Source organism: Malaclemys terrapin, chromosome 8 (assembly GCF_027887155.1).
Source record: "Malaclemys terrapin pileata isolate rMalTer1 chromosome 8, rMalTer1.hap1, whole genome shotgun sequence".
NCBI classification, from domain to species: domain Eukaryota; kingdom Metazoa; phylum Chordata; order Testudines; family Emydidae; genus Malaclemys; species Malaclemys terrapin.
In genome coordinates this window covers 107,642,279-107,668,688 of record NC_071512.1, presented here as the reverse complement: position 1 = coordinate 107,668,688, position 26,410 = coordinate 107,642,279, and the positions used below count along the sequence as shown (strand labels likewise).

At 56.9% G+C, this 26,410-nt stretch overlaps 1 protein-coding gene across 5 annotated transcripts in view; it reads left to right on the top strand.

Annotated features, from left to right (window-relative positions):
- BTBD19 (BTB domain containing 19) overlaps nt 1–26,410 on the top strand; it is a 70,477-nt gene that overhangs the window by 6,808 nt on the left and 37,259 nt on the right. For all 5 annotated transcript variants that reach the window (XM_054037827.1, XM_054037825.1, XM_054037823.1 and 2 more), the window contains exons 2-3: nt 8,598–8,826; nt 16,767–16,820. In XM_054037827.1, coding sequence (XP_053893802.1) covers nt 8,686–8,826; nt 16,767–16,820 — 195 coding nt within the window. In that variant the 5' untranslated portion in view covers nt 8,598–8,685. The remainder of the gene's footprint in view (nt 1–8,597; nt 8,827–16,766; nt 16,821–26,410) is intronic.

The following is a 26,410-nucleotide window of genomic DNA, read 5'->3' as shown; positions in this document are numbered from 1 at the left end:
AGGGACTTGCTCCGCTCCAGGGAAATCTGCAGTTCCGGTGACGGGCGACTAACAAATCGGGCAGGTTTTCAGCGCTCGAAAGCTGAGCAGGGAAGGACCTGTCACAAGGCCCAGCGGGGCACTGGGCTGAGGGCAGAGCCGGCCCAGCGGGGCAGGAGCGACGTCTACGGCATGCCTCACACACGGCCCCGCCCCGCCCCGGACAGGACTGGCCGCGGACAAGCTAAGCAGCATCCTTTGCTCCCGGTGGTGGGTTTCACCAGTTGGTGCAGCAACATGTCACCCAAATTGAAACCCAGGAGCAGCCGCTGTGTCACGTGAGCCCTGCTTCGTGCCGAAGGGCCTGACCCAAACCTTTCCATTGGCTTCGATCAGGCGCGACGGGGGTGCGAGCTCTGCAAGCTCTGCACAGCCAGGCGCCAGGTGCCAGTCCAGCCTCGCTAGGGGCGGGCCCAGAGACTCCCAACACCCCAGCACAATTGGCCCATCACTGTCTCCTGCGGTGGCAGCTGCAGCGGAGAAGCCCAAGAGCTGAACGGGCCGCTGGGCGTGAGCAATCTGCTCCCTCCGGGCCCCCGGGCGGGGCAGTGTGGGGCGGGGCTGGCCACTGGCCCAGGCCCTGCCTGTGCTAGGGCTGGAGAAGAGCCTGTAGTCTCTAGAAGCGGAGCAGAGCCGGAGCCGGAGGTGGAGGCTGCTAAGGGAGAGCAGCGAGCAAGGCATGCTGGGAAGAAGCAACGCCCTAGGCCCGTGCACCTAGCTCTGGCTCCGGTGCCCAGCGCTGCTGCTCGTGGAGGCCGTGTGGGGTGAGCAGAAGCAGGGTTTCCTCTCCAGCACCGTGCAGGGCTGCAGGCGACTACCAAAAGCACAAAGACAAAACTGCTGAGCTGGTGGAAAAATGTGGTTAACAGATTTTCTAGCACCTCATCAGCACTTTCATCTGTGACCCAAGGGGCAGGATTCTGAGCGCTCGCTTCCCCCGGCTCCTAGTCCCGCTCGGACCGGGAAGCTCAGGCCTAAAGGCCGATGGCACGTAATGGAAGGAGGCAGCTGGAGCAGCCGTCAGCCGTGCAATGGCTAGGGACTGGCAGGTGATGTGGGACTGCTGGGCTGGTGTCCTGGCTGGGGCCCAACCCCTGTCATTACAAACGCAGCCGGCATTGTCCGGTGGCCCCATGTTCTCCACTGCCTGGCATCAGCTGTTGTGCCATGTTGATGTGCACTGTTAAACAGCTGCTGCGTTTCACCCCAGAGGTGGCTGCAGTTTCGGGGTCCATGACGTGAGGCTGGCTTGGGAAGCAGCTTGGGATGAAATGTAACAGGCAGTGATCCCTTCCCCTGCCTTTTGCCCTGTTCTGCAAGGCTCTGCCCTGAGCGGGGGCCGGGAGGTGCCCTTTTGATTCCCGGGGTTCTCTGTGCCGTGAGGGCCAGTTTGATGCTACAACGCGGGAGCGTCTCGCGTGGGGGGGGAATGGGACGGCTCAGGGGCTGGGATACGGAGCTTGGCCCGTGTTGGTCACTCACTCAACTGCTCTGCCAGGCAAGAGCCCTCCGAAGGCTGGTCTCCCCTTGCTAAGGATGGATTTACACAGTTCGCCCTAGATCCTCCAGGGTATTTAGGCTCCTAATGCTTGTTGATTTCTGGGCCTTTCTTCCTGGTGCAGGCTCATGGAATACCCCCCAGGGGCCTAGCTGGCTGCTGTCAGCCCGCGTTACCTTCTATGGCTGCAGTGCACGTGGTAGGGTGCAGGACAGCACCGCTCGGCCCCATGCATCGGGCACTTGAGAGACCTGGGCTTGATTCTGCCACGGAGTCCCCGTGTGACCTTGGGAAAGTCCCTTAGTCTCTGTGGCTGGGTCCCCAGCAGGATGATGGGGGTTGTAATATTAAAGCTACGCTGAAGGTAGTGAGGTGCTCAGAGGTGCTGGGGCCGGATGAGGACACAGCTCAAGCCACTGGCTTGCCTCAGGTGGCCAAAGTTCCTCGAAGGATGGGGTTCCAACGTTCTTAACACCAGACCCGGGGGGGCCCATTTCAATGAGTCAGGTGGCTTTTCCCAGATGCTTGGGGCAGCCTCGGGCTCCCACTGCCCGCCAGGAGAGGAACAGGCTGGGCTGAGTGAGACTGGTCCAGGGTTTGCAGTCTGCAGCGGGAGAAAGGGACCGTGCTGCAGTGGCCTTTGCTGGGAGAGCCCAGACCACTTGGGCTGGAGCTGCCGGAGACCGTTTGTGGGGAGTGTGGATGAGCCCCATTCCTGGGCTCATTTAGATCTGGGCTGGCTGATGCAATGGAGAGAATATCCCAGGCTCCGTCGAGGAATGCAGCACGCGCTGCCCCTTAGTGCTAACAGGGTGGTTTATTGTCTGAGCATCATCTCTGCGTTCCCAGGGCTCCGGCCTGTATCCCACAGGGTTGACTCAGCCTTCCAGCATAGGCACATTGAGTCCCCTGCCGCTCACCCCTGTGGCATTTTGGCTGAGTCCTTGAAGCCCTGTCTGCTCTACACGGGTATTAAAGAGCCCACACTCCATCAGAGGGTAGCTTTGCCTTGCTGTTCTTGGCCAAAATGCCACGCTCACCACCCTTCCGCTGGCACACCGTGATCGGTGCTGGTGGTTGATGTCTTCCACACCAGAGGCAGCTGCATTTCATTATGGGTGTATAGATCCCGAAGTGCTTTGAGATGGAGATTCCTCGGGGAATGGCAGGTGTGCTTGTGATACGCTGGCAGAGAGAGGGCCCCAGCAATAACGCTTGGTGATGGCAAAAGTCACTAAGCACAGAATAGGCTCAACCCAAAAGCCAGGTCAGTAGACTCACCAGCCCCTTCAGGCCACAGCCTACACAGGCAGTCTATTGCCACGTCCCAAGTGCCTGGCGCTTGGGAGATTTGGGTCCTGGGCTTGGCTCCACCACAGACTAGGCCCAGACTTTAGGCCCCTCACTTCCATGTAAATCCTCAGGCCCCTTGAGGCGCTGCCCCTCTATTCCTTCCCTTCCAAGTGGGGACCATCAGAATCCTGCCTTAGCTCACCGAGATGCGGGTGGATTGGCCCGTTGCCTGGGGGCGAAACGCCCAGATGCCATGGTGAGGTGGGCCCGGGCGATCCTCGGGTGATGGAATTGGCTCGTCCTGTGCGTTGTGAGCAGCGGCAGCCCCCAACCAGGCCGGCCCCACTGTGCCCCCAGGCGGGTGGTGGCAGCAGCACCCACACGCTGGCGTCCGGGGAGGTTGGAGGCGTTTACCCGCCGTGGAATTATTTGTCAGCATTTCTGGTTCTAGCCCAGCTGCCTGACTCAAGGGTCATGAGTCAAAGGAGTTAAAAAGCAGATTTCTGGTTCTCAGCAGCCGGACTTTCCATTCCCTGCTGCATGGAGTGAAAACCCCTCCGTGCAGGCGATGGGCCCACGGCACTTTCCTTTTCAGTTCTGACTCCACACTGGTGTGCAGCCCGTAGTTTTATGAAGCTTCCAGAGGAAGTGGTTTACCTGCCCTACATGGAGTTTTGAACCAAACAAACAAACAATAGCAGCCATGCAAACAATGAGAACCCTCAGCACTTCCCAACCCGCTGCACAAAGCCTGGGGGGGTACGCAAGGGGAATCTCCATTAGCTGCTAGCAGTACAGGGCCTGTGACACTTGGTTGGGCAGTTGAGTCCAGCCAGTAGAAGGCACCGTGTGTGTGTATGCAGGGACATACCTGCCCAGTGGGATGTAACCCCACCCCCATGGTGGGATTGGTATTTGTGGGTGGGAGGCGAGGTGGAGGGGTGAAGGCTGCATGTCCTGGCCTCCTGCTGGAGTCGATTTGCTCAGTCACTTGCAGGGAGGCAGCACATGGATGGCTCTGCATGGAGGATGGGGGTGTAGGGGGTACATTGCATGGTGGGCAGGGATCCTGTCACTGGGGGATGGGGGCGTCGGGGTACTCTGCATGGGGGCTTGGGAGTCAAGATACTCTGCATGGGGGAAGGGGGTACTCTGTATGAGAGTAGGGGGTACTCTGCATGGGGGAAGGGGGTACTCTGCATGGGGGGTTGGGGGTACTCTGTATGAGAGTTGGGGGTTACTCTGCATGGGGTATTAGGGAGTACTCTGCCTAGGAGATGGGGGAGTCGGGGTACTCTGCATGGGGTATTAGGAAGTCAGGATACTCTGCATGGGGGAAGGGGGTACTCTGTATGAGAGTAGGGGGTACTCTGCATGGGGGAAGGGGGTACTCTGTATGAGAGTAGGGGGTACTCTGCATGGGGGAAGGGGGTACTCTGTGTGAGAGTAGGGGGTACTCTGCATGGGGGATGTGTTACCTGCTGTGACAGCGCTGCCCATGGGAGCCAGCTGAGGTCACTCAATCAGGGTGAACTGCAAACAAAATGGGGCAGACAAACCCCGAACGCTGGTGGTTATTCCAATACTTAGATTTACCAACCAGCCCAAAACAGCTTCTATAAAACCTCACTGGTTACTCAGCAGTTCCCTTAACGTGCCCAGCGTCCGGCCTCCGTCCAGACACACCTGTCAGATATGATGATGATTACTGAAAATCTTCTCATCATATAAAAGAAAAGGTTCTTCCAACCCCAAAGGATCAGCCACACGCCCAGGTTCAATTATAACTTAGATCTTATCCAAAATACACGCTATAGCCAATTCTTATTAATTAAGCTAAAATTTATTTAAAAAGAAAAGAGAGAGAGTTGGTTAAAAGATCAATATACAGACAGACTTGAATTCAATTCTTGAGGTTCAGATGCATAGCAGAGATGAGTTTGTAGTTACCAAAAGTCCTTTTAGAAATAGTCCATAGGTTATAGTCCAATGTCCATATTCAGGGTGACTCCAGTCAGTGACCGGGGATCTCAATCCTTATGGCTTAAGGTTTCCCCCTCTTGAAACCCAAAGCGGATCTGAGATAAAGGCAGATTGTGTCCCAGGGTTCTTATACATTTCCAGCAGCCTTTCGGCCTGAGAAAACAATAGGCTTAACTCTCCTTCCAAACATCCTGGCAATTAGCACAGGGTAATTTATCCATTAAACAGTTCAGATACAGGTTACCACAACCTTCAAAGAGACATAGAGACAATAATACTATTTCACTCAAGTATCATCATAAATGTTAACATTCCTTTTTTGATCTTTAAATTGAAGTTATAGCAATAGACAAGACTTGTTTGCTGACATCACAAGACCCGAGCAAACATCTACCCTTGAGCTCTCTAACAATGCAGACTTGCATTTCAAAGCTCTATGCATTTACATATCTTCCTAACCAGTAACAGGTTTCAGAGTAGCAGCCGTGTTAGTCTGTATCCGCGAAAAGAAGAACAGGAGTACTTGTGGCACCTTAGAGACTAACAAATTTATTAGAGCATAAGCTTTCGTGGACTGCTTTCGTGAAGTGGGCTGTAGTCCACGAAAGCTTATGCTCTAATAAATTTGTTAGTCTCTAAGGTGCCACAAGTACTCCTGTTCTTCTTTTAACCAGTGACAACAGTTCACCCATGGGTCAGGTCAGTCTGAATTAATTAACTCTTTCTGGCCCTGTCATCTTTCAATGAAATATTATTTTACACTCATAATGTCACACCTGCACACATTAGGGCACCCCACCTTTTCCCAAGCCGTAGGGCTCCGGGTGTTTACTACTTCTGCAGGTGTGCAGGACCTTTTACCGGTGAAAGACCCTTCCACAGTGATACCCCGATCCTCTCGTTATTAACAGTCACCACGCAGAATGCCCACTAAGCACACAGTGCCAAGCTCACCAACCCAGCTCCCGCAGCGGACTTTCCCCGTCGGCCGGGCCAGGCCGGTCTCGGCTGGGCCCTAGTTGCTGCATGTCACGCTACAGAGGCTTCGTAACAGCTCTGATCTGAGGTTGAGTCTTGGGGGTGAGATCTTCTTCCTCCAGCACTTTCCTCCTTCTTCTTCTTCTTCTTCTCTTCCCAGCTGGTCTCCTTCTTGGACCCCAGTTTATAGAGTGAAACTCGAGTCCTGCTTAGCTGGACCTTAACCAACCATTGTACTGAAATCTGTTTAACCAATCCTAACCTACTGTAACATAATGCTCTGCCCCATATATCCCACTCCCCTAATGAACTGACCCCTAGCCAAATTAATGGTACAGCAGACAGACAATGAAAGAACCAGACAGAGACCAGACAGGTAAACAATAGGGAAGTGGGGACCATAATGAAAGGAAGGAGGATTTCACAACCACAACCATTGACAAGTGAGCTCTTGCTGGCAGGATGCTGTCAAACTCCGTTTTCTTTAACCCTCTTAAGCTGTGTTTCTGTCTCTGGTGCTAGTGGGGCCATTAGGACGGACGAGGTGTCCTTCTTCCCAGCCGGATCGGACAGTGTTCGAATGGAATGTGAGGATGTGTCTTCCTGCTGCTCCGCTGCTCTGTTAATCTGGCTGCAGCCCAAGGCCTGATCCGTACACATTGGGGATTAGGGGTACTCGGTATGGGGGATGGGGGTACTCTGTATGGGGGTCGGGGGTACTCTGCATGGGGGATGGGGGTCGGGGTACTCTGCATGGGGGTCGGGGGTACTCTGCATGGGGGTTGGAGTACTCTGCATGGGGGATGGGGGTCAGGGTACTCTGCATGGGGGATGGGGGTCGGGGGTACTCTGTATGGGGGTTGGAGTACTCTGCATGGGGGATGGGGGTCAGGGTACTCTGCATGGGGATCAGGGGTACTCTGCATGGGGGATGGGAGTACTCTGTATGGGGGATTGGGGTCAGGGGTACTCTGTATGGGGATCAGGGGTACTCTGCATGGGGGATGGGGGTCAGGGTACTCTGCATGGGGGATGGGGGTACTCTGTATGGGGGATGGGTGTTGGGGGTACTCTGTATGGGGATCAGGGGTACTCTGCATGGGGGATGGGGGTCAGGGTACTCTGCATGGGGGATGGGGGTACTCTGTATGGGGGATGGAGGTCAGGGTACTCTGCATGGGGGATGGGGGTACTCTGTATGGGGGATGGGGGTTAGGGGTACTCTGTATGGGGGTCAGGGTACTCTGCATGGGGGATGGGGGTACTCTGTATGGGGGATGGGGGTCAGGGGTACTCTGTATGGGGGTCAGGGTACTCAGTATGGGGGATGGCGGTAGGGGCACTCTGCATGGGGGATGGGGGTACTCTGTGTGACTCAGTAGGGAGCGAGGCGGATTGACCTGGGAATGTCAGTTAGTTTTACTGGGACTGTCTGCATTGGGGATGGGAGAGCAGGGGATGACTTTACCTGAGAGTTACCTGAGTTTGTAACTGAGCCAGGAGGGGGGAGGTGCCAGGCAACTGGACAAAGGGAGGGGAGGAGCTGGGAGAAGGGGGTCAGAGATGGCTAGAGGGGGGTTGTTTTTCAGTTTGGGCAGGGAATCCCATAGCTGGGGTCTAAGCTCCCTAACCCCCCCCCCCCCCGAAGGACCTGGCTGAGGGGTCCTGTTGTACCTACAGGCTCTGTTTCAGACTGTGTTTCTGTTATCCAATAAACCTTCTGTGTTACTGGCTGGCTGAGAGTCATGGTGAATTGCAGGAAGAGGGGTGCAGGGCCCTGACTTCCCCCCACTTTGTGACACTCTGTATGAGAGATGGGGGTTGGGGGTACTCTGTATGGGAGTTGGGGGTATTCTGCATGGCGGATGGGGGTCAGGGTACTCTGTATGGGGGTCAGGGCTACTCTGTATGAGAGATGGGGGTCGGGGGTACTCTGTATGGGAGTTGGGGGTATTCTGCATGGGGGATGGGGGTCAGGGTACTCTGTATGGGGGCCAGGGGTACTCTGTATGGGGGCCAGGGGTACTCTGTATGAGAGATGTGGGTTGGGGGTACTCTGTATGGGAGTTGGGGGTATTCTGCATGGGGGATGGGAGCCAGGGGTACTCTGTATGGGGGCCAGGGGTACTCTGTATGAGAGATGGGGGTTGGGGGTACTCTATATGGGAGTTGGGGGTATTCTGCATGGGGGATGGGGGTCAGGGGTACTCTGTATGGGGGTCAGGGGTACTCTGTATGAGAGATGGGGGTTGGGAGCACTCTGCATGGGGGTCAGGGGTACTCTGTATGGGGGTTGGGGTACTCTGTATGGGGGATGGGGGTCAGGGGTACTCTGTATGGGGGTCAGGGGTACTCTGTATGAGAGATGGGGGTTGGGAGCACTCTGCATGGGGGTCAGGGGTACTCTGTATGGGGGTTGGGGTACTCTGTATGGGGGATGGGGGTCAGGGGTACTCTGTATGGGGGTCAGGGGTACTCTGTATGAGAGATGGGGGTTGGGAGCACTCTGCATGGGGGATGGGGGTCGGGGGTACTCTGTATGAGAGATGGGGGTCAGAAGCACTCTGCATGGGGGTCAGGGGTACTCTGCATGGGGACTGGTGTACTCTGTATGGGGGTCGGGGGTACTCTGCATGGGGGACAGGGGTTGGGGTACTCTGTATGGGGGTCGGGGGTACTCTGTATGGGGGACAGGGATACTCTGTATGGGGGTCGGGGGTACTCTGCATGGGGCACTCAGGCAGTGGCCGCCCTGTTACAATCCCCGCTCCTCATGGCGTGGCTCGGCCTGTCTCCGTCTCCACAGCGATGTGACGTTCGTGGTGGGCAGGGAGAGGCAGGAGGTGTTCGCCCATCGCTGCATCCTCACTTGCCGCTGCCAGGCCTTCCAGGAGATGTTCAGCCAGCTCCAGCCTGATGCCCAGGAGCCGTGGGCCCCCCAGACCCCATTGGTCCTCAGCCACGTGCAGCCCGAGGTCTTCCTGGCCGTTCTCGAGTTCCTGTACACCAACAGCGTGACCCTCAACAGCTTCATGGTGAGTGCTGCGTGCTGCCCCGGGGCCGGGCGCTGTGGGAAGGGCAGGGGTAGGTCAGACGCAATGACAAGGGACGCCAAAGTGGGCTGCAGGGAGGGCATGGCAGGATAATACATGGGGATGGCGCATGTCCCGTCCCCCTCTAGCAGCTGGGCCACAGAGAGGATTACAGCCTACTACTGCTGCCCCCTAAGGGATCTAGTCCTTTAGCTCAAGTGGTAGAGGGCTGTGCCCAGTCCCGGGTTCAAGCCCAGCCCGTGCAGGGGAAGGTACATGTGCTGTGGCTTGTAGAGTGTAGTCAGACTCTGCAGTGCTGGATCCAGACAGCGCCACCACCCGATTGGGGCTGCATCTGCCCCGCTCAGCTCCCCCAGCCTTGCCTGGCCGAGGGGAGAGGGGGCAGTCCCTGGCCCAGGCATGGTTAGCTTGGGGGCTGCAGGAAGAGGCCGGCGGGGGGGTGGAGTGCTGGCTTGTCCCAGCCCCCGCTCTGCCACCTTTGTAATCCTCGATACCCCTCAGAACGGGGGCTGTGGCGCCTACCGCGGGGTCAAGGGGAAAGGGTGGGGGTGCCAGCGGGAGGGGGATGGAATTGGAGGCTGCTTGCTCCAGGCTATTTTTAGAGCAGTGTCCCTTCCCCCACCCCCCTGCCCCTCCTTCCCCCCTCTCGCCCCCCCCTCCATGCAGCACCGGAACAGGGTGCGAATTACCTGGCTCAGAGAACTCAGATAAACGCAGCCCAAGGAAACGGGAACCACCCCGGGAAAACCCTGCCAGCCAGGGGCATCCCGGCCATTGCCCTGCCCAGGGGTGGAATCACCCGGGGAATTCAGCCCGTTCTCTCCCACGCTCCTGGCTCAGACACCCCCCACCTCCTGGCCCCACGCACTGACCTGCTGAGCCTTGGCTGGGGGAATCCAAACCTCCCGGCAGCCGTGGAGAGGCCCAGGAGCGCAGGTCAGCCCCGGCGATCACCTTATGTTCCTGCCGTGAAATGGATTTTAACCTTCCCGCCAGCCCCAAACCGAGAGCCCACGGTGCAGAGGAAGGGCCCCAGAACTCAGCAGGGAGCGTGGGCACAGCCAGGCCTTTCCCCAGCCCCCAGCAGCCCTGCAAGGTGGATCCTGGGCTATGGAAGAATCAGGCTTCTCCGGAGGTCCCTGTCCCTTGCCCCGGTCCTGCGGCAGAGCATGCAGCAAGTCCAAAGTCAGCTGGAGGGAGGGGAAGCGCCCCTCAGTATTAACATCCCTCGGCCATTCGCACGGCCATTCGCACGGTCATTGCACGGCCATCCTCATGTCCTCCCATCTCCCCCCGCCCCCGCCCTGCAGCTGCCTAGATCCGGGGGCAGCAGAGGGGACTGGCCCAGCAGAGCATCATGGTCCCCCTGTGACAATGCGGTTCTGGCGGAACCAAACTGAGAGTGCCAACTCAGGACAAATTGCTAAAACAGGGCAGTCACAGCCCAAGGCTGGGGTTTTTCCACCTCTAAGGCGAGGAGAGGCTGAGAGAACTGGGATTGTTTAGTCTCCAGAAGAGAAGAATGAGGGGGGATTTGATAGCAGCCTTCAACTACCTGAAGGGGGGTTCCAAAGAGGATGGAGCTCGGCTGTTCTCAGTGGTGGCAGATGACAGAACAAGGAGCAATGGTCTCAAGTTGCAGTGGGGGAGGTCCAGGTTGGATATCAGGAAAAACTATTTCACTAGGAGGGTGGTGAAACACTGGAATGCGTTACCTAGGGAGGTGGTGGAGTCTCCTTCCTTGGAGGTTTTTAAGGCCCGGCTTGACAAAGCCCTGGCTGGGATGATTTAGCTGGGAATTGGTCCTGCTTTGAGCAGGGGGTTGGACTAGATGACCTCTTGAGGTCCCTTCCAACTCTGATATTCTATGATTCTATGATAAGGCAAACCAAACCAGCCAGACTAGTAGGACTTCGGTCTCATCCCACTGGCTAACCGCAAGTCTCACAAGCAATTCCCTTAGACACTCCAGTTTCCCAGTATTCCCACCAGTGCCACTTGTTATGGGGACAAATGGTTATGAAAACCAATACCCCAGTAAAAGAAAAAGGTTCTCCTGATCCCAAAGGACCAAGCCCCAGACCCAGGTCAATATACAAGTCAGATCTTACCCACAAATCACGCTGCTGCCAATCCTTTAGAATCTAAAATCTAAAGGTTTATTCATAAAAGGAAAAAGATAGAGATGAGAGTTAGAATTGGTTAAATGGAATCAATTACATACAGTAATGGCAAAGTTCTTGGTTCAGGCTTGCAGCAGCGATGGAATAAACTGCAGGTTCAAATCAAGTCTCTGGAACATCCCCAGCTGGGATGGGTCATTCAGTCCTTTGTTCAGAGCTTCAGTTTGTAGTAAAGTTCCTCCAGAGGTAAGAAGCAGGATTGAAGACCAGATGGAGATGAGGCATCAGCCTTATATAGTCTTTTCCAGGTGTAAGAACACCTCTTTGTTCTTACTGTGGAAAATTACAGCAAAATGGAGTCTGGAGTCACATGGGCCAGTCCCTGCATACTTTGCTGAGTTACAAGGCGTATCTGCCTTCTCTCAATGGGTCCATTGTATAGCTGATGGTCCTTAATGGGCCATCAAGCAGGCTAGGCAGAGCTAATCCCAGCTTGTCTGGGATGTCACCCAGAAGCACAGCATAAGTTTGCCATACAGACAGTATAGAGCCAATATTCATAACTTCAACTACAAAACTGATACACACATATAGACAGCATAATCATAACCAGTAAACCATAACCTTGTCTTAGACACCCCATTTGACCCCCTTTATACAAGATTTGGGTGCCACTACAGGACCTTGGTTGCAACAATGATCTATATGGTCCCAGTTTATGTCAATAACGTCACACCCCCCTCTGCTGATGCAGCAGCGGCGCTGGGGCAGTTTGGGGGAGTCCCCTGTTAGCCACAGGGCAGAGGTGGTGACGCAGGGGCTGGAGGCTGTTACAGCCCAGAGCCGGGTGTGACATCCCCGGGGTCCAAGCCAGACTAGTGAGGAGCTGTGTTCCCCTGCCCTTGAAGCCGGGGTGCCCTTTACACGGCCGTGCTGCTGTCGCCTTCAGTGCTAGCCTGCTCGCAAACAGCCGCCCACAGCCCCGTCGGGGTGTGAACTGCAGCTGGGGACACCCACACGCCCTCTGTGATGAACTGGGACTGTTCTTAATGTGGGCTTTGAATGCTGAGTGGGGAGTGTCTGTGCCTGCAAGACCTGTCTTGGGCTGTGTCCCTGTCGTCTAAATAAACCTACTGCTTTACTGACTGGCTGAGAGTCATGGTGAATCGCAGGAAGCCGGGGGTGCAGGGCCTTGTGTCCCCCCACACTCCATGACACCCTTGGTCTGGGAGTTCCCCCCAGAACCACACGTCCTGCACTGGTCAGCCCGCCCCAGCCAATACCAATTCACAATGGTCAGTGAGCTCAGCGAGGGACATAAAACACAGACTCGGTTCCCTCCGATGGACTTTCCCAAACCCCTCCACACTGGATGAGCTCGAACGAGCTGATTAACTCTGAAGAGGGAGATTTTACGTGAATACACAGCACAAGGCACCACAGTCAGAAGTGGCTGCAAGAGTGAGACCGATACAACGCAGCTCACGCCTGACGCCCCGACCCCGGTTACAGCTCTCTCGCCCCACCCCTCAGCCGCTTTCCATCCGGGTCCCTGCCCCAGCCCAGCGCTGCTGCTTCTGTTCTTCAGGTGTCTGCCCTGCCAGAGGCAGAGAGAATGGCAGGGAAACTTTCAGGTGTCTGCCCCCCGTTTTATAGTCCCCCCTCCCCCAGCTTTGAGAAGCGGCTCCAGCTGGGAGCGGGGCAACGGGCAGGCTGCGGGGCTGGGCACCCCAGGCTGTTTCTTTGCCAGGATGGAGATATTTTGCCCTGCCAATGAATGGGCACTTAGCAGGCGATGGCCCGTGTGACCTTGTCCACGCCTGGCCGAGGCACCAGCTTGCCCTCTGTCTGAAGAACGGGTCTGGCCGATCCCCAGGCTCGGAACATCAATGGCTCTTAGCCAGGCTGGGCAGGGATGGTGTCCCTAGCCTCTGTTGGCCAGAAGCTGGGAATGGGCGACAGGGGATGATCACTTGATGATTCCCTGCTCTGTTCATTCCCTCTGGGGCACCTGGCACTGGCTACTGTCGATAGACAGGAGACTGGGCTAGATGGACCACTGGTCTGATCCAGTACGGCCTTCTTATGTTCTTAACAGGTGGAGTAGCTCCAAGCTTATACATTCACACACAAGGTTGCCAGGTATTTTACCAGGACTATAATGACCAGCAAATAGGAGTTTTATACTTTGTCCAAGGGGTGACGCCAGGGGTCAGGACTGTCACAAGGGGTCTGCTTGAAAGGCCAGGCTGTGTTCCCTTCCCTGCCGGGGGCTGGGCTCAAGGGTTGCTTCCCAGGGCGGCCTCCTCACGGCCCTCACTGCAGACAGCCAGTCGCGCTGAGCAGCCATCCAGCCCTCTGAGCTGCCCTCTCGCCCCCCCGAGGCCCGCATGGCCTGGGGAAGACGGAGGAGAGACCTGGCCACACAGGCTGTCGTGGGACAGAAACTGTCTCTCTCTGCCCAGCTGGAGGCCAGTGCCTGTGGCTGTGTGGGCAAATGCCTGATCCTGTTCAGAACGGTCCAGTGTATGGGGGGGCACTGAGCTGGGTTCTCACCCTGGCTCTGCCACTGACCAGTTGAGTCTGTTCCCCTCCTGCCTTGTGCTCTCTACTCTCATAGACTCATAGACTTTAAGGTCAGAAGGAACCATTATGATCATCTAGTCTGACCTCCTGCACAACGCAGGCCACAGAATCTCACCCACCCACTCCTGTATCAAACCCCTGACCTATGTCTGAGCTATTGAAGTCCTCAAATCATGGTTTAAAGGTCTCACTGGGGGGGGGAGCATCTCCCTCTCAGGATCTGTGCAGCACCCAGCCGGGGAAGGGGGACATCCCTGGGTGGAAAGAGGCACTTGCCTTTCATGCCCAAGATGCTCTGGAATTACTCCAGTCCAGGGAGCCTGGACCAGCCTTTAGTGCTGTCACCTGGCTGTGTTCTCTGGGCCCCGCAGCTCTGTGGTCAGCGGATGGGGACGTGTGAAATGCTCCTCTCGAATGCATGGACCTAGGGTGACCAGATAGCAAGTGGAAAAAATCGGGACAGGGGGTGGGTGGTAATAGGATCCTATATAAGAAAAAGACCCAAAAATCAGGACTGTCCCTATAAAATCGGGACATCTAGTCACCCTAGATGGACCAGCTGTAGTGGGCCTGGCTGCTGGGTTGGCTACGCTGCGTGGAAACCCAGCTGACGTTCTAATGCGAATGGTATTTGAGGTTTCCTCTGAGGCAATCAAAAGCCAAACAGTGGGCAAACGTGACCTGGTGAAGCCTCTCAGCACACCTGTGAGGCAGTGGGGAAACCGAGGCACAGAGAGGGTTGAGCTAGAAATCGCACCGAAGAGCCCCAACTTGCATCCCCTGCTCTAGCCAGCAGGCCCCAATGCCAACTGCCAGTCTGCAGCCTTCTGGGCTAGGAGCACTCCTTGCTGGGGTCATGTTATCCTGCAGTGATCCCGGCAGGGAGACGGTGGTTCCCAGCCTGGGGTCTGCAGGACACTCGCTGGTGGCTGCAGAGAGCTGGCTGGTCACATGGGGCTGGGTCTTTCTCCTGGCTTCCAGCTGTTACTCACACTTGCTGCAGAACTAAAAATATGCCCACTCCTTTACCTTCCCCTGGAAACAGCTGCTGTAGTAGCCCCTGTGACTGGGAGGGCGAGTGGCAGAGGAAGGGACAATCTCTCTGTTAGGGTTTGGTTCATTAATTAACCAGGAAAAGAGCAATAGTAAAACTAATGGCAAGGATCACTGCGTTCAAAGGAGCCATCTGGCATGTGCATTTGCAGTTAACTTTAACTGGGGTGTAGCCCTTTCTCCAAGAAAGCCCTGGCTGCTTCTTGGATGCACCCGTGCTTGTTATGAGAGGCCCTGGCTTAGGGACCCTGTCTAAGCTGGGGATCTCCGGCCAAGGGAAGAAATTATATCCGTGCATCCATCACTGCAGCTGTCGGTATCCGCTGGCTGGGTGAAATACCATTGCCAGGAGCAAAAGCAAAATGCTCAACATTCAGTGACATTGGTAAGATCCTAGGCACGAGGGATGGTTTGGTCTAGTACGTCCCAGCTAGTCCACCTCGTGCACTGTCCCGCCCAGTGCCTGGTCCGGCCCAGCCTGCTGCCCCGCCATGAGTTGCGTCGTGGTCTGGGGACCCAGCATCCTCACTCTGGTGCCGCATCCCACCATAAAGACACAGATGTCCAGCACTTCTCTGGCATGCTCAGAAGAAGGTGGCAGCCCAGCTCCAGGCAGCAGTGAGGAAATAACCCCACGGGGAGAGCGAACAGGAGGCTGGGGGTGTCACCCAGGAGGGGATGTCTCACCTCCTCTCTGACCCATTGTCCCAGCTACATAGGTCCCTCCCTTTGCACTTTTCAGGCTGGAGGGGATGGCGGGAAATTGCAAACCAGCCGGAGGCTGGATAACAGCCCTGCCAGGGCTCATGGGTTCCCAGCGGCCTGCCCCTTTCAGCCACTGTCTCCATAGCTCCTCTCCTCGACTTCCACCCCTTGTGCTGACCCCAGCTCTGAGCAGACCTCTCCTGACCCGTGCCCGGCATGCGTGTCCAGTGGGTCGCTAGGCCGCGGGAGTTGTGCACATCAAGCCAATGACACAGGTTCCCAGCGTTACCCGCTGTGGCCAGCAATTCTGGGAGAGGGTGAGGCTGGGTTGTGTCCTGCTGCTGGGAAGTTAAGAATCAGGCTTTTCCAGTTTTCCTGGCGTTCCTGGGGCTTGTTGAGGCAACGCAGTGGCTTTCCCTCAGAGCACCTCTGACTCCTGCCCAGCTCCCTCCCCGTTCCCATGCGGCTGCTCACTCCTGGAGCTGCGGGCTGGGGACTGTCAGGCTAGCAACGCCCAGTGATGCGGGGAGGATGGGCTGGGATCCATCCACCCTGGGTGGCCAGGTCCCCTTTGCTCTAGGCTGAGGGGAGAGCAGCCGTCCTGCCTTGTGCGAATGGTAGCGTGGAGACTAAACTGGGCCTAGGGTGACCAGACAGCAAGTGTGAAAAATCAGGACGGGGGTGGGGGGTAATAGGAGCCTATATAAAAAAAAGCTCCAAATATCAGGACTGTCCCTATACAACTGGGACATCTGGTCACCCTAATTGGGCCCTCACAGCTGGGTCACATGGACGGGGAGTTGTGCAAGGAGAGCACGAGCTGGTTCTGGGGCTGAGCAGAGGCCTCCCATCTCCAGGCCGACCCAGGAGAGCCTGAGGGTCAGATCTGTGCCGCCTGGCGCTTGGCAGCAGTTCTGCCAGCTGTGAGCGGGCACAGAGCCCCGAGAGTTGCTCGGACCCCGGGCTAGCGCCGCCCCCGGGCAAGGGGAGAATGTCTGTGCCGTCTGCTGCCCACAGCTTTGTGAAATGCCGAAAGGTCAGAATGGGCCCTGGTGCTTTGCCGCGTTGGCGGCTGACGTCTGCGGTGGCTAGGCCACGTGCCTGCTTGGAGGAGGGCGTCGGGGGAGAGCCTACGGACGTGTGCGTCTCCTGGCACTTGTCAACACCTCAGCTCCCATGAGCAGGCCAGGCTGCTTCCAGCAGGTGCCAGCTTCCTTTGTAACATTTCCAAAGCCCCCTTGGTCTCTTTTCAAACACGTTTATCAGGTGGGGGTCCCCTGCTGGAGCCCCCAAGACACTCTGACCCCCCAGCCAGGGCCATGCATGGGGGGTGGAGGTGCGACCAGCTGAGAGCGGCTGCAGGGGACAGATGCAGAAAACAGACCCGAGGGCCCCGGCCCCACCAGCCTGGCACCTGCGCATTCTTGCTCACCGGTGTGTTTCTTCGCTCCGCAGGCCCTGGAGGTGCTCACCTCGGCTGTGGAGTACGGGCTGGACGACCTGAGGAAGGTAAGGCCCTCGCCTCGCCGCCTGAGCTGCCTCTTATTAAATACACGGGTGCTGGGGGGACAGGACGGTCGGGTGAGGGGCGGTGATGTCCGGCGGGCCAGGGACTGCACATTTAGCCTGGTGGGGGGAGGGAGCGAGTGGGTGTATTTCTGTAGGTCGACATAGGGGGCACCATCGGAGGGCTGGGCCGGTACCATGCCAGGAGGGACCCAGCAGGAGCGGGTGATTGTGTCCCTCGGTCGCAGGCTTGTTCTTACACCTCGGATTGTACAGCTCTAAAGGGAGCTGAGGGCAGGGGAATGGGAGCAGTAGCTGCTTTCAGCAGGTCGCTGGAGACGGTTAAGGGTGCAGGGAGGTAATGTCTCAGGGCTGTTTGTTGCCATCTGCTTCCGCCCTGCCGGCGATTGTCTGGAATCACTGCAGAGAAAGCAGCCAGGCCAGTGGGAACGGACAGCTTAGGAACTGGCCCTGTGGGTGCATTGCATTGCGGGACTTTGTAGTCAAGGGCCAAGGCTGCATGAGTAGACTTTGGGCGACTCTATTTCTGGGCAAACGGGGCAATGGGAGGCTCATTCTCTGTGCTCAGTCCAGCAAACGGAGCCGAGTTCCCCGATGTGATCTCAGCGGAGCCCGTCGGCGCCCCTGGGCAGCTCAGAAAGTGCAGAGGTTATGAAAAGTTACAGCAGAACCTCCGAGTTCCGGACACCTCGGGGATGGAGGTTGTTCATAACGCTGAACAAAACGTTCTGGTTCTTTCAAAAGTTCACAACTGCACAATGACTTAGTACAGCTTTGAAACCTAGCTGTGCAGAAGAAAAATGCTGCTTTGAACCATCGTAATTTAAATGAAACAAGCACAGAAACAGTTTCCTTAGCCTGTCAAATCTTTCTTTAAACTTGCCCTTTATTTTTTAAGTACTTTACAGTTAACCAAGCACTGGTCTGTATTGGCTTTATTTATTTTTTTGTCTCTGCTGCTGCCTGATTGTGTATTTCCGATTCCCAATGAGGTGTGTGGTTGACCTGTCAGTCCTACTGTATTTATTTGATGACAGAAGCACCTGGAGGCCCAAGCAGATCAGGGCCCTCTTGTGCTGGGCACCGTATTTACGCACAGTAACAAATGGTCACTCACTGGAAGAGTCTGTATCGATGAAGGAGGGACGATGATCCCTGTTTTACAGATGGGGAAACCGAGGCATGGAGGGATAATGACATGCCTGTCCTCCGCAGCAGAGCCAGGAGTTGAACCCAGCTCTCCTGACTGACCGTCCGGTGCCTTACCCACCGCACGATCCTGTGTGTCCAGAGCCGACGGGGTCACCACCTGCCAGCTGTGTAGGTCCAGGGCCCTAGCTCGCCCTGTGCATGTATCTCAGAGCTCGGCTCTTCGGCACCCATCTTAGAGGGGGACAGGTACCCCCTTGCTCTTCAGCCGTTTTCCTCCATTCCAGTGCGTGGATGCGGCCGGCTTTCCCTGGCCACGGTGTCACAGGACCATCGAGGTCCGAGGTGGGAAAACCCCATGAGGTCATCCACTCCAAGCCAGACGGCCCCGTACTTGGGCTACTTCCTTGCTTTCTAAGTAAGATCTTTACACTGCTGATGACTCAGACTCCTCCTAGCTACATACACTCGGGATGTGTCAGGGTCATTCCAGGCATGCTAGAGACACAACCCATAGTGACTTGGCTGAGTGCAGCAAAAGTGCCTTCACTCAGCCGGTCCTCTCCGCACGGGAACCCCCGACACCATGTAATGGCCAACTTCCCTACGACGCGCAGCCATGAGCTGCTCCAGTGTCCTTTCAGTTACACACCGGCCTAGCTGTGGAGTGGCTCCGAATGGCCGATCCTGCACGAAGCAAGAGACTTCCCCTGCTCAGCTGTGACTGCGGCAGTGTGAGAGGATCCGAGACAGGCTGAGCCGTCCCTCTCAGAGCCGGGAGTGAAGGGAACGCTCAGAAAACGGGCAGAGATTCCGGGCTGGGGGCAGGGATTGGGAAGCCAGGGCTGTGCTTGTCTGAGCGAACTAGTGAAATCCTTCTGGTTAGGAGGAAGAGGGGGTGAGGAATGGAAAAACAAAAGGGAAGTGACAGGCAGACTCTCCTGCCCACTCCCAGGACTGGGGTGGGGGGTGGGGAGAGCAAAAACTTCCCAGGCCAGCTGCCAAGGCACTTGAGAGCATGGGACGTTGCAGTCATGGGGTTTTTTAACCACTGGCATCTCTGCTGGGTTACACACACAGACAAATATGCGCAATCAAAGAGATTCCTAAGTTAGGATGGAATTGGCCTTATGATCCGGAGACTCACCCAGGGTTTCCCCTCTCTCTGTACTGTACTCCTCACAGACGCTAACGCGGATATGAGAGTAGCCATGAACCACTTTAATTCCCGGTGAACGCAGCAAGAGAGCACCGGGAGGACTCAAGGATCTAGAGGAGAAGGGAGGAAAGGGTCACTCCAGCCAGCGGGGAGTTCCAAGGGTCCGCACATCCCAGACTGGGAAAGAGGCGTGTGAGATAAGGCTGACATGGGGTTCTCGGGGGACTGACTGCTTGAAACCCTGCGGTTTAAAACCCGGGTGGAAGAGGAGAAGGAAGCAAACCAGAACAGGCAGTTATAGTGTGGGGGAGGGGTGCAGCCCAAAGGGAAGGACAGTCAAAGGGACTAAGAGAAACTAGCTCTTTATGAAGAGCAGGGAAAGGAATTCTGCGCCTTAGCATGGCCAGGTGACAGGCACCCTAGAGCTGATCATTATTCCTAAAATAACACCCAGGTTTTATACAGCGCTTTTCATCTGTCGATCTCAAAGCACGGTTTGAAGGAGGGCGGTATCATTACTCCCATTTTACAGATGGGGAAACCGAGGCACAGAGCTGTCGGGGAAAATAGGGGCGGCACTAGAAAATTGTCAACTAACACACGTGACACTGATCTTCGAATGGGAAAGGAGAGTCCTCCAGGCAGTTATGCTTTGGGGGATGAAATTCAGTCCCCCAGTAAAGTCACGGAACCGATCTTCGGCGGGAAACGGCGCCCAACTCCTACCAAACACAACCAAGTGCTATAAGCAGCACGTGCTTACTCAGGTCAGAGCTCGTCAGGCAAAGCTGACTGCTTGTTTGGCTGGGGGGACGCAAGGAGCGGACGCCGGGAAGGCCGGGTGTGACATGCGCACTGGAATTTTAGCTCAGTGTTTGCAATCTCGCATGAAATGAATGCAAATGTGCTTTGGTATGCACTGTTCCATGGACTGCAGACTGGATGTAGACACGGGCTGAGGATTCACTGCAAGGTATTTAATCAGGAAGGAAACGTCCAGGGGTAGCACAGGTCGTCTGGTCTCACATTGAATAGCTTCATTAATGACCTGGAAGAGGGGGGGAAACAGTGCAGCTGGTCCTAAACTGAGGCATTGTGAGGCCAGTTAATGATGGAGGAGCTAGAAATCGGAGCAGAAACCACCCAGCTAGTAAATCTAAGGCAAAGTCATTCAAACCAGATATGCAGCGAGAAAGCAGGGGAGGGGCTGAAAATTGGCAGAAAGTTGCAGTGTCACATCGCATCAAAGCCCGTCCAGTCCCGTGGTGAGCTGAGCACACAGAATCAGCCGGACACCGAGCAGGGAGGGAAGGCCCTGTTTGACTCTGCAATCGCCTGTGGGATTGCGTGGCCCCTTCTCGGTTATTTTGTTACCGGGACAATATTGACAAACTGGAGGGAGTTCAGAGAAGAGCCATAAAAAAGATCAAGGCCTGGGAGCGGTTTCTGAGGAATGCTTTAAAGAACTAACCTCATTTCTTTGGCTAAATGAGGACAAAGTCCTTGGCTCTGCTGAGTCTGTATTGAATTGGTTTAAGCACTGATGGCTCCGTGTATCCGCACTAGTCATGCCGTAAGCATTTTCCTAAGCCATTTCAGGTGCAATGCCTTCTGGGTACTTATCCCACAGTTCCTTGCTAAGCTTCCAGAAACAGTGCGTTGTGAGAGACGCCCCAAGATGGCTGGTGCCCTGTGGGGTAGCAGTGGGGTGACTCGTTGAACCGTTTTGATGCAGCCGCACTGACACTAACCTGGGATCTAGCCCTGAAAACGCACCGGTCCCCTTAGCACATTTGTCAACTGGTTGGAACCTGTGTGCGTATGTGTGTTACGAGCAAACTAAGAGGTGAAACCAGTTCTCAGCATGGTCAACTTCTCTAGTGTAGACGAGACCAGGGGGGTGGAAGGGGAGCCATAGGAACCCTGCGTTGGTCTGAACGATGGCGGAGGGGAATTATTTAGAGGCATGCTCTGAGGAACAATGAGGAGCCGTAGGACGGGATTTAGATGGGGGGGATATTTAGGCTGAATATCAGGCTGAGCTGTCTGGCGGCACGGTTCCATGCGGCTGCGGAACAGCCTCCCCCGGGGCGTGGTGTGAGCCCCATTGCTCGTGTGATGCAGATTCTCACGCCCGTTCTGCACATGGCAGCAGGGCCTGGGCGTGGTGATCTCCTGCGTCTTCCTCATGCCTGCACGGTGTGATTCAGAGAGGTGCTGGGATGAAGCCAGCGGCCCCTGGCTATCCGCTCCCAGCTCTTTCCCAACCTGCGTGCCATGCGGATCTCTGGGCACTTTCAGTTTTTCAGGAATCCCTCTCCGGGCGCGGGTGGTGTCAGCAGCAGGGAATTCGCCCCTTCCTTCCCGCAGAGGCCTGCATTCCTTTCCCATAACCTGCCCGAGGAGCACGTGTCGCTAGCGCTCTCTGCATGTGTCACTTCCACTTCTCAGCGGCTCTGTTCCTGGACTAGCACCTCTCGTTTCCCGGAGCCTGCCCGGCTGGCGACGCTGGTCGGCAAGGGAACCCACGCCCGCTGCTGGTTCTCCCAGCCATCGTATCAGGGGAACCCACAGTCAGGGCTCGTCTACGGCCCGCGCCTCGGCTGCGTCTCTTAGCGGTTGGGCTTGGGACAGAGGAGCCCAGCAAAGTATCTTCTGCAGGGTCAACCAAAGCCAGGCTGGCAACTTGCCAACAGCCCAAAGGCCACACGGGATGAGCAGTTGAGAACGGGAATTACAACGGAGAGTGTAATTCCCAGGATGCAGCGCTCCACCTTGGGCATGATGGGATGGAGACTGCATGGTGAGTTCTGGGAGGGTCCGGAGTTTCCCCCATGACTTAGCCAGGCCCAGTGCGGGGTGTTGGACCCACCTGGGGTGAAAGGGACCCAGCCAGTCCCGTGCAGGGCTAAGGAATTGTCCACCCGAAGCACACGGGCCTGGGCCTGCTCCCCGGGAGCCCACGGCTGTGCGGGAACGTTTCCTTTCGAGCCCAGGCCAACGCAGGGCGGAGGGGAAGCTGCCTGGCGGTGAGGCCTGGCAGGCAAGGCAATGGGTGGAAGCTACTTTCTTGGGTCATGGAAAACCAGCCCAGCCTGAGTTCTGGGGCCTGGGGAGGTCTCGTCTCCCAGGCCTTGTCCAGCCCAAGCGGCTGCGGGAAGGGGCTTTGAAGGCTAGTTTCCTTCCCTGGTGTTCACTGATGTGGGGCTGCCCCTGTGACTAACAGGACAGTGGCTCCCCGGCCAGAGGCAGAGCTGGCTGGGGCAGGAGCCGGCTGGACAGGGAGACCAGAGTCCCCTTCCGTAGTGGAGAGACTCTGGTTGCGCTGATCCCATCCTGTGTGATCAGGAGGAGCAGAGGGCTCCCAAGCTTCCTCTTAGCCGAGTGTGACGAACGTGGGGGTGGAGGTGGGGGGGGTATGTGTGTCTCACCCCCGCTAATTCCTGGATTAGCATGTTCTGAACACTGGGCCTGAAGCTGCGGCTAAAGGCCAGTGCATGGGGAATGGGGCTAGCAGACCCAGGCCAGGGAGCTGTGGGGTTGGCACTGGGGGCATGGGGCCAGCAGTGGGGGAGCTGTGGGGCTGATGCAGGGGGTGTGGAGCTGGCAGACCTAGGCCAGGGCCTGGGAACCATGGGGCCTGGGCATGGGGTGTGGGGCCGGCAGTGAGGGAGCTGCGGGGCTGGCAGTGGGGGAGATGCGGGGCTGGCAGTGGGGGAGACGCGGGGCTGGCTGTGGGGGAGACGCGGGGCTGGCTGTGGGGGAGATGTGGGGCTGGCAGGGCCAGACTGGGGGGCCGGCACAGGGGGTGTGGACCCAGCAGGCCCATGCCCGGGAACGTGCTTCTCTTTGTTTTGATTGTAAGGTTGCCTCGTTCCCCGTCCGTACGGGTGGGTTTTGTTGAGCTTGTCTCCTAAAAATAGCTGTCTGCTCACCTCCCCGGGCTGGGAACAGCCGCTTCCCGCCCGCAGCCCCCGGGTGCCTCCCCCGGGCTGGGAGCTGGGCTAATGAAAGCCAGGCAGGTGGGCCGGGAGGCGGGGGGCTCAGGAAATGACCGCAGCGCTGGGCCGGGGCCAGCACTGCACAGCTGCCATCCCACAGACAAAGAGGAGCTCAGGCCTGGGGAACGGGGCCGGGGGGATCCAAGGATTCATTCGGAGCAGTCGTGGGCCTTGCTGCCGTGCCAGGCGGCCGGGGCGTCGAGCTGCTCCCTGCTCTCCCTGGCGGGGGAAGAGCCGCAGCGCTGGGCCGTGGCGGCAAGATGGACACGGGTCGCCCAGCCCTGTGGCGTGGCTTTGATGCCGGTTCTGCCCCCAACGGGCAGGTGCCGTGGGGCCTGGCTGCCGCACACGCAGCAAGGGGCATCCTGGGGGGGACAAGGAGGGGAGCTCGAGTTGGGGGAGCACAGCTAACAGCTCCCCTTCTCCCCCTGGCTGGGGTAACAGCCCCCCAATTCCCCCTTCCCTCCCGGCAGGGGTAGCTACCCCTTCAACACCCCCACAGCCCCCCTTCTTTCCCCTGGCTGGGGTAGCTACCCCTTCAACACCCCCTACAGCCCCGCTCCTCCCTTTGGCTGGGGTAACAGCCCCCCATTCCTCCCTTTGCCCCCTGGCTGGGGTAACAGCCCCCCATTTCCCCCATAACCTCCCCATCTCTCCCTTGACTGAGGTAAGCAGCCCCCCGTCTCCTGGGCTGTCTGGCTTGTCTAAGGGCTGCACCCCGCAGGCAGGATGCCTGGGTTCCTTACCCAGCTCCGGGAGGGGAGTTTGGTCTAAAGCAGAGGACTGGACACCTGGGTTCTGGTTTTGATGGTTCTGTCCCGACTCACTGGGATTTTAGGCAAGTCACTTCGCTGTCTGTGCCAACTGGAGACCCCAATACGTCCCTCCTGGGCTGGGGCTGGGGGCTGTGAGTCTAAACCCGAGTGGCTTTGAGGTGCCTTGGAGTGGGGGTGGGGCAGTCACAGCCAGTGGCTACCCCGTGCCCACACCGCTCTCACCCTCTGGGGCAGGTAAAGCGTTTTACAGCCCTAGGCACCTGGCAGAGGGCCGGTCTCCCATGTCGAGCCAAGCAGCCAGCAGGACAAGGAACAAAGAGCAGGTCTGGACGTGCTGGCAGCGGGGCCTAGTGGTGTGGGGGAGAGGCCGGGGGCGTGCGGTGCTGAGCCCTCCCCCGCAGGCCAGGCGGAAAGGAATCTCTGCCCAGTCCTGCGTGAAGTTCTCCACGTCCCCATGGGGAACGCTCTGTGCGCCGGCTCGGGGCAGCGCTCGGGCACCGTCCCAGCGTGGGGGCAGGCGGTGATGTGGCAAACTCTACTCTGGAGCAGCACAGGCTTTGGCGATGCTGAGGGGCCGCCAAAGGGGGCCCCGATCCTCAAAGGCACCGAACGAACTCCCATTAATTTCCATAGCAGTGAGGAATCGGGCCCGGCTCCTCAGTCACCTGCCGCCCTCACAGCATGTGGGCGGGCGATGCCCCCGGGTCACCCCCCGCCCCGGCGTTCCTGGCCGTCTGGTTGGCATGTCTGCATGGGGGTCTGTCCAGCCTGTGCCTCACTCCCACCCGAATACTCCACGCTTGGCCCTTTTCTAGGCCCGTCCATGCCCACCGCTCCAGGTGCTTCACAGACAGCCAGCACCCGCCCTGGCCCGCTCTGGTGCTTTGACTAAGCCGGGGGGTTCACGGAGTGGACGCCCCCAGCGCGGACGCGGTCAGACTGGGATAAAAGCACGTAGGCCGGAGTAGCTCATGCCGGTCGGGTGAAGCCAAATAATCAGTACTGGTGTAAAACGCCTCCTCCCCGCGTATCTGCATCCCCATGTTCGAGCTGACCCCCCACCGGCCGCCATGGTGATGCTGGTAAAACTCAGAGTGGAGACCCCCTTGTGACAATGCGGTTCTGGCGGAACCCAACTGAGAGTGCCAACTCAGGACAAATTGCTCAAATAGGGCAGTCACAGCCCAAGGCTGGGGTTTTTTCCACCTCTAAGGCAAACCAAACCAGCCAGACTAGGAGGACTTTGGCCTCACCCCACTGGCTAACCACAAGTCTCACAAGCAATTCCCTTAGACACTCCAGTTTCCCAGTATTCCCACCAGTGCCACTCGTTATGGGGACAAATGGTTATGAAAACCAATACCTCAGTAAAACACACAAAGGTTCTCTTGATCCCATAGGACCAAGCCCCAGACCCCGGTCAATATACAAATCAGATCTTACCCACAAATCACACTGTTGCCAATCCTTTAGAATCTAAAATCTAAAGGTTTATTCGTAAAAGGAAAAAGATAGAGATGAGAGTTAGGATTGGTTAAATGGAATCAATTACATACAGTAATGGCAAAGTTCTTGGTTCAGGCTTGCAGCAGCGATGGAATAAACTGCAGGTTCAAATCAAGTCTCTGGAATACATCCCCCGCTGGGATGGGTCCTCAGTCCTTTGTTCAAAGCTTCAGCTTGTAGCAAAGTTCCTCCAGAGGTAAGAAGCAGGATCGAAGACAAGATGGAGATGAGGCATCAGCCTTATATAGTCTTTTCCAGGTGTAAGAACACCTCTTTGTTCTTACTGTGGAAAATTACAGCAAAATGGAGTCTGGAGTCACATGGGCCAGTCCCTGCATACTTTGCTGAGTCTCAAGGCATATTTGCCTTCTCTCAATGGGTCCATTGTATAGCTGATGGTCCTTAATGGGCCATCAAGCAGGCTAGGCAGAGCTAACACCAGTTTGTCTGGGATGTCACCCAGCAGCATAGCGTAAGTTTGAAATACAGACAGTATAGAGCCAATATTCATAACTTCAACTACAAAATTGATACACACATATAGACAGCATAATCATAACCAGTAAACCATAACCTTGTCTTAGACACCCCATTTGACCCCCTTTATACAAGATTTGGGTGCCACTACAGGACCTTGGTTGCAACAATGATCTATATGGTCCCAGATTATATCAATAACGTCACACCCCTAAGCCTCGCTCCCTCCTGCCGGACGGGTGAGTGCCATTGTCTGTTTGCCCTGTTGGAGAAACTGAGGCAGGGAGCAGGGGCCTGGCCGAAGTCTGCCAGAGCTCAGAACAGAATCCTGGGCTTCTGACCCTAGCAACCGGCTCTTCCCCACGACCATCCTTCCCTCTCCTTCCCCCGCCTGCACGCAGGGTGAGTTCGGGAGGGTGCTGGGGGGCGGTAGAAAGCCGCAGCCCTGGTCTCGGTGAGCAGCTGGCACGTGGAATCCAGAGCCAGGCTCCTCTCGGCCCCACT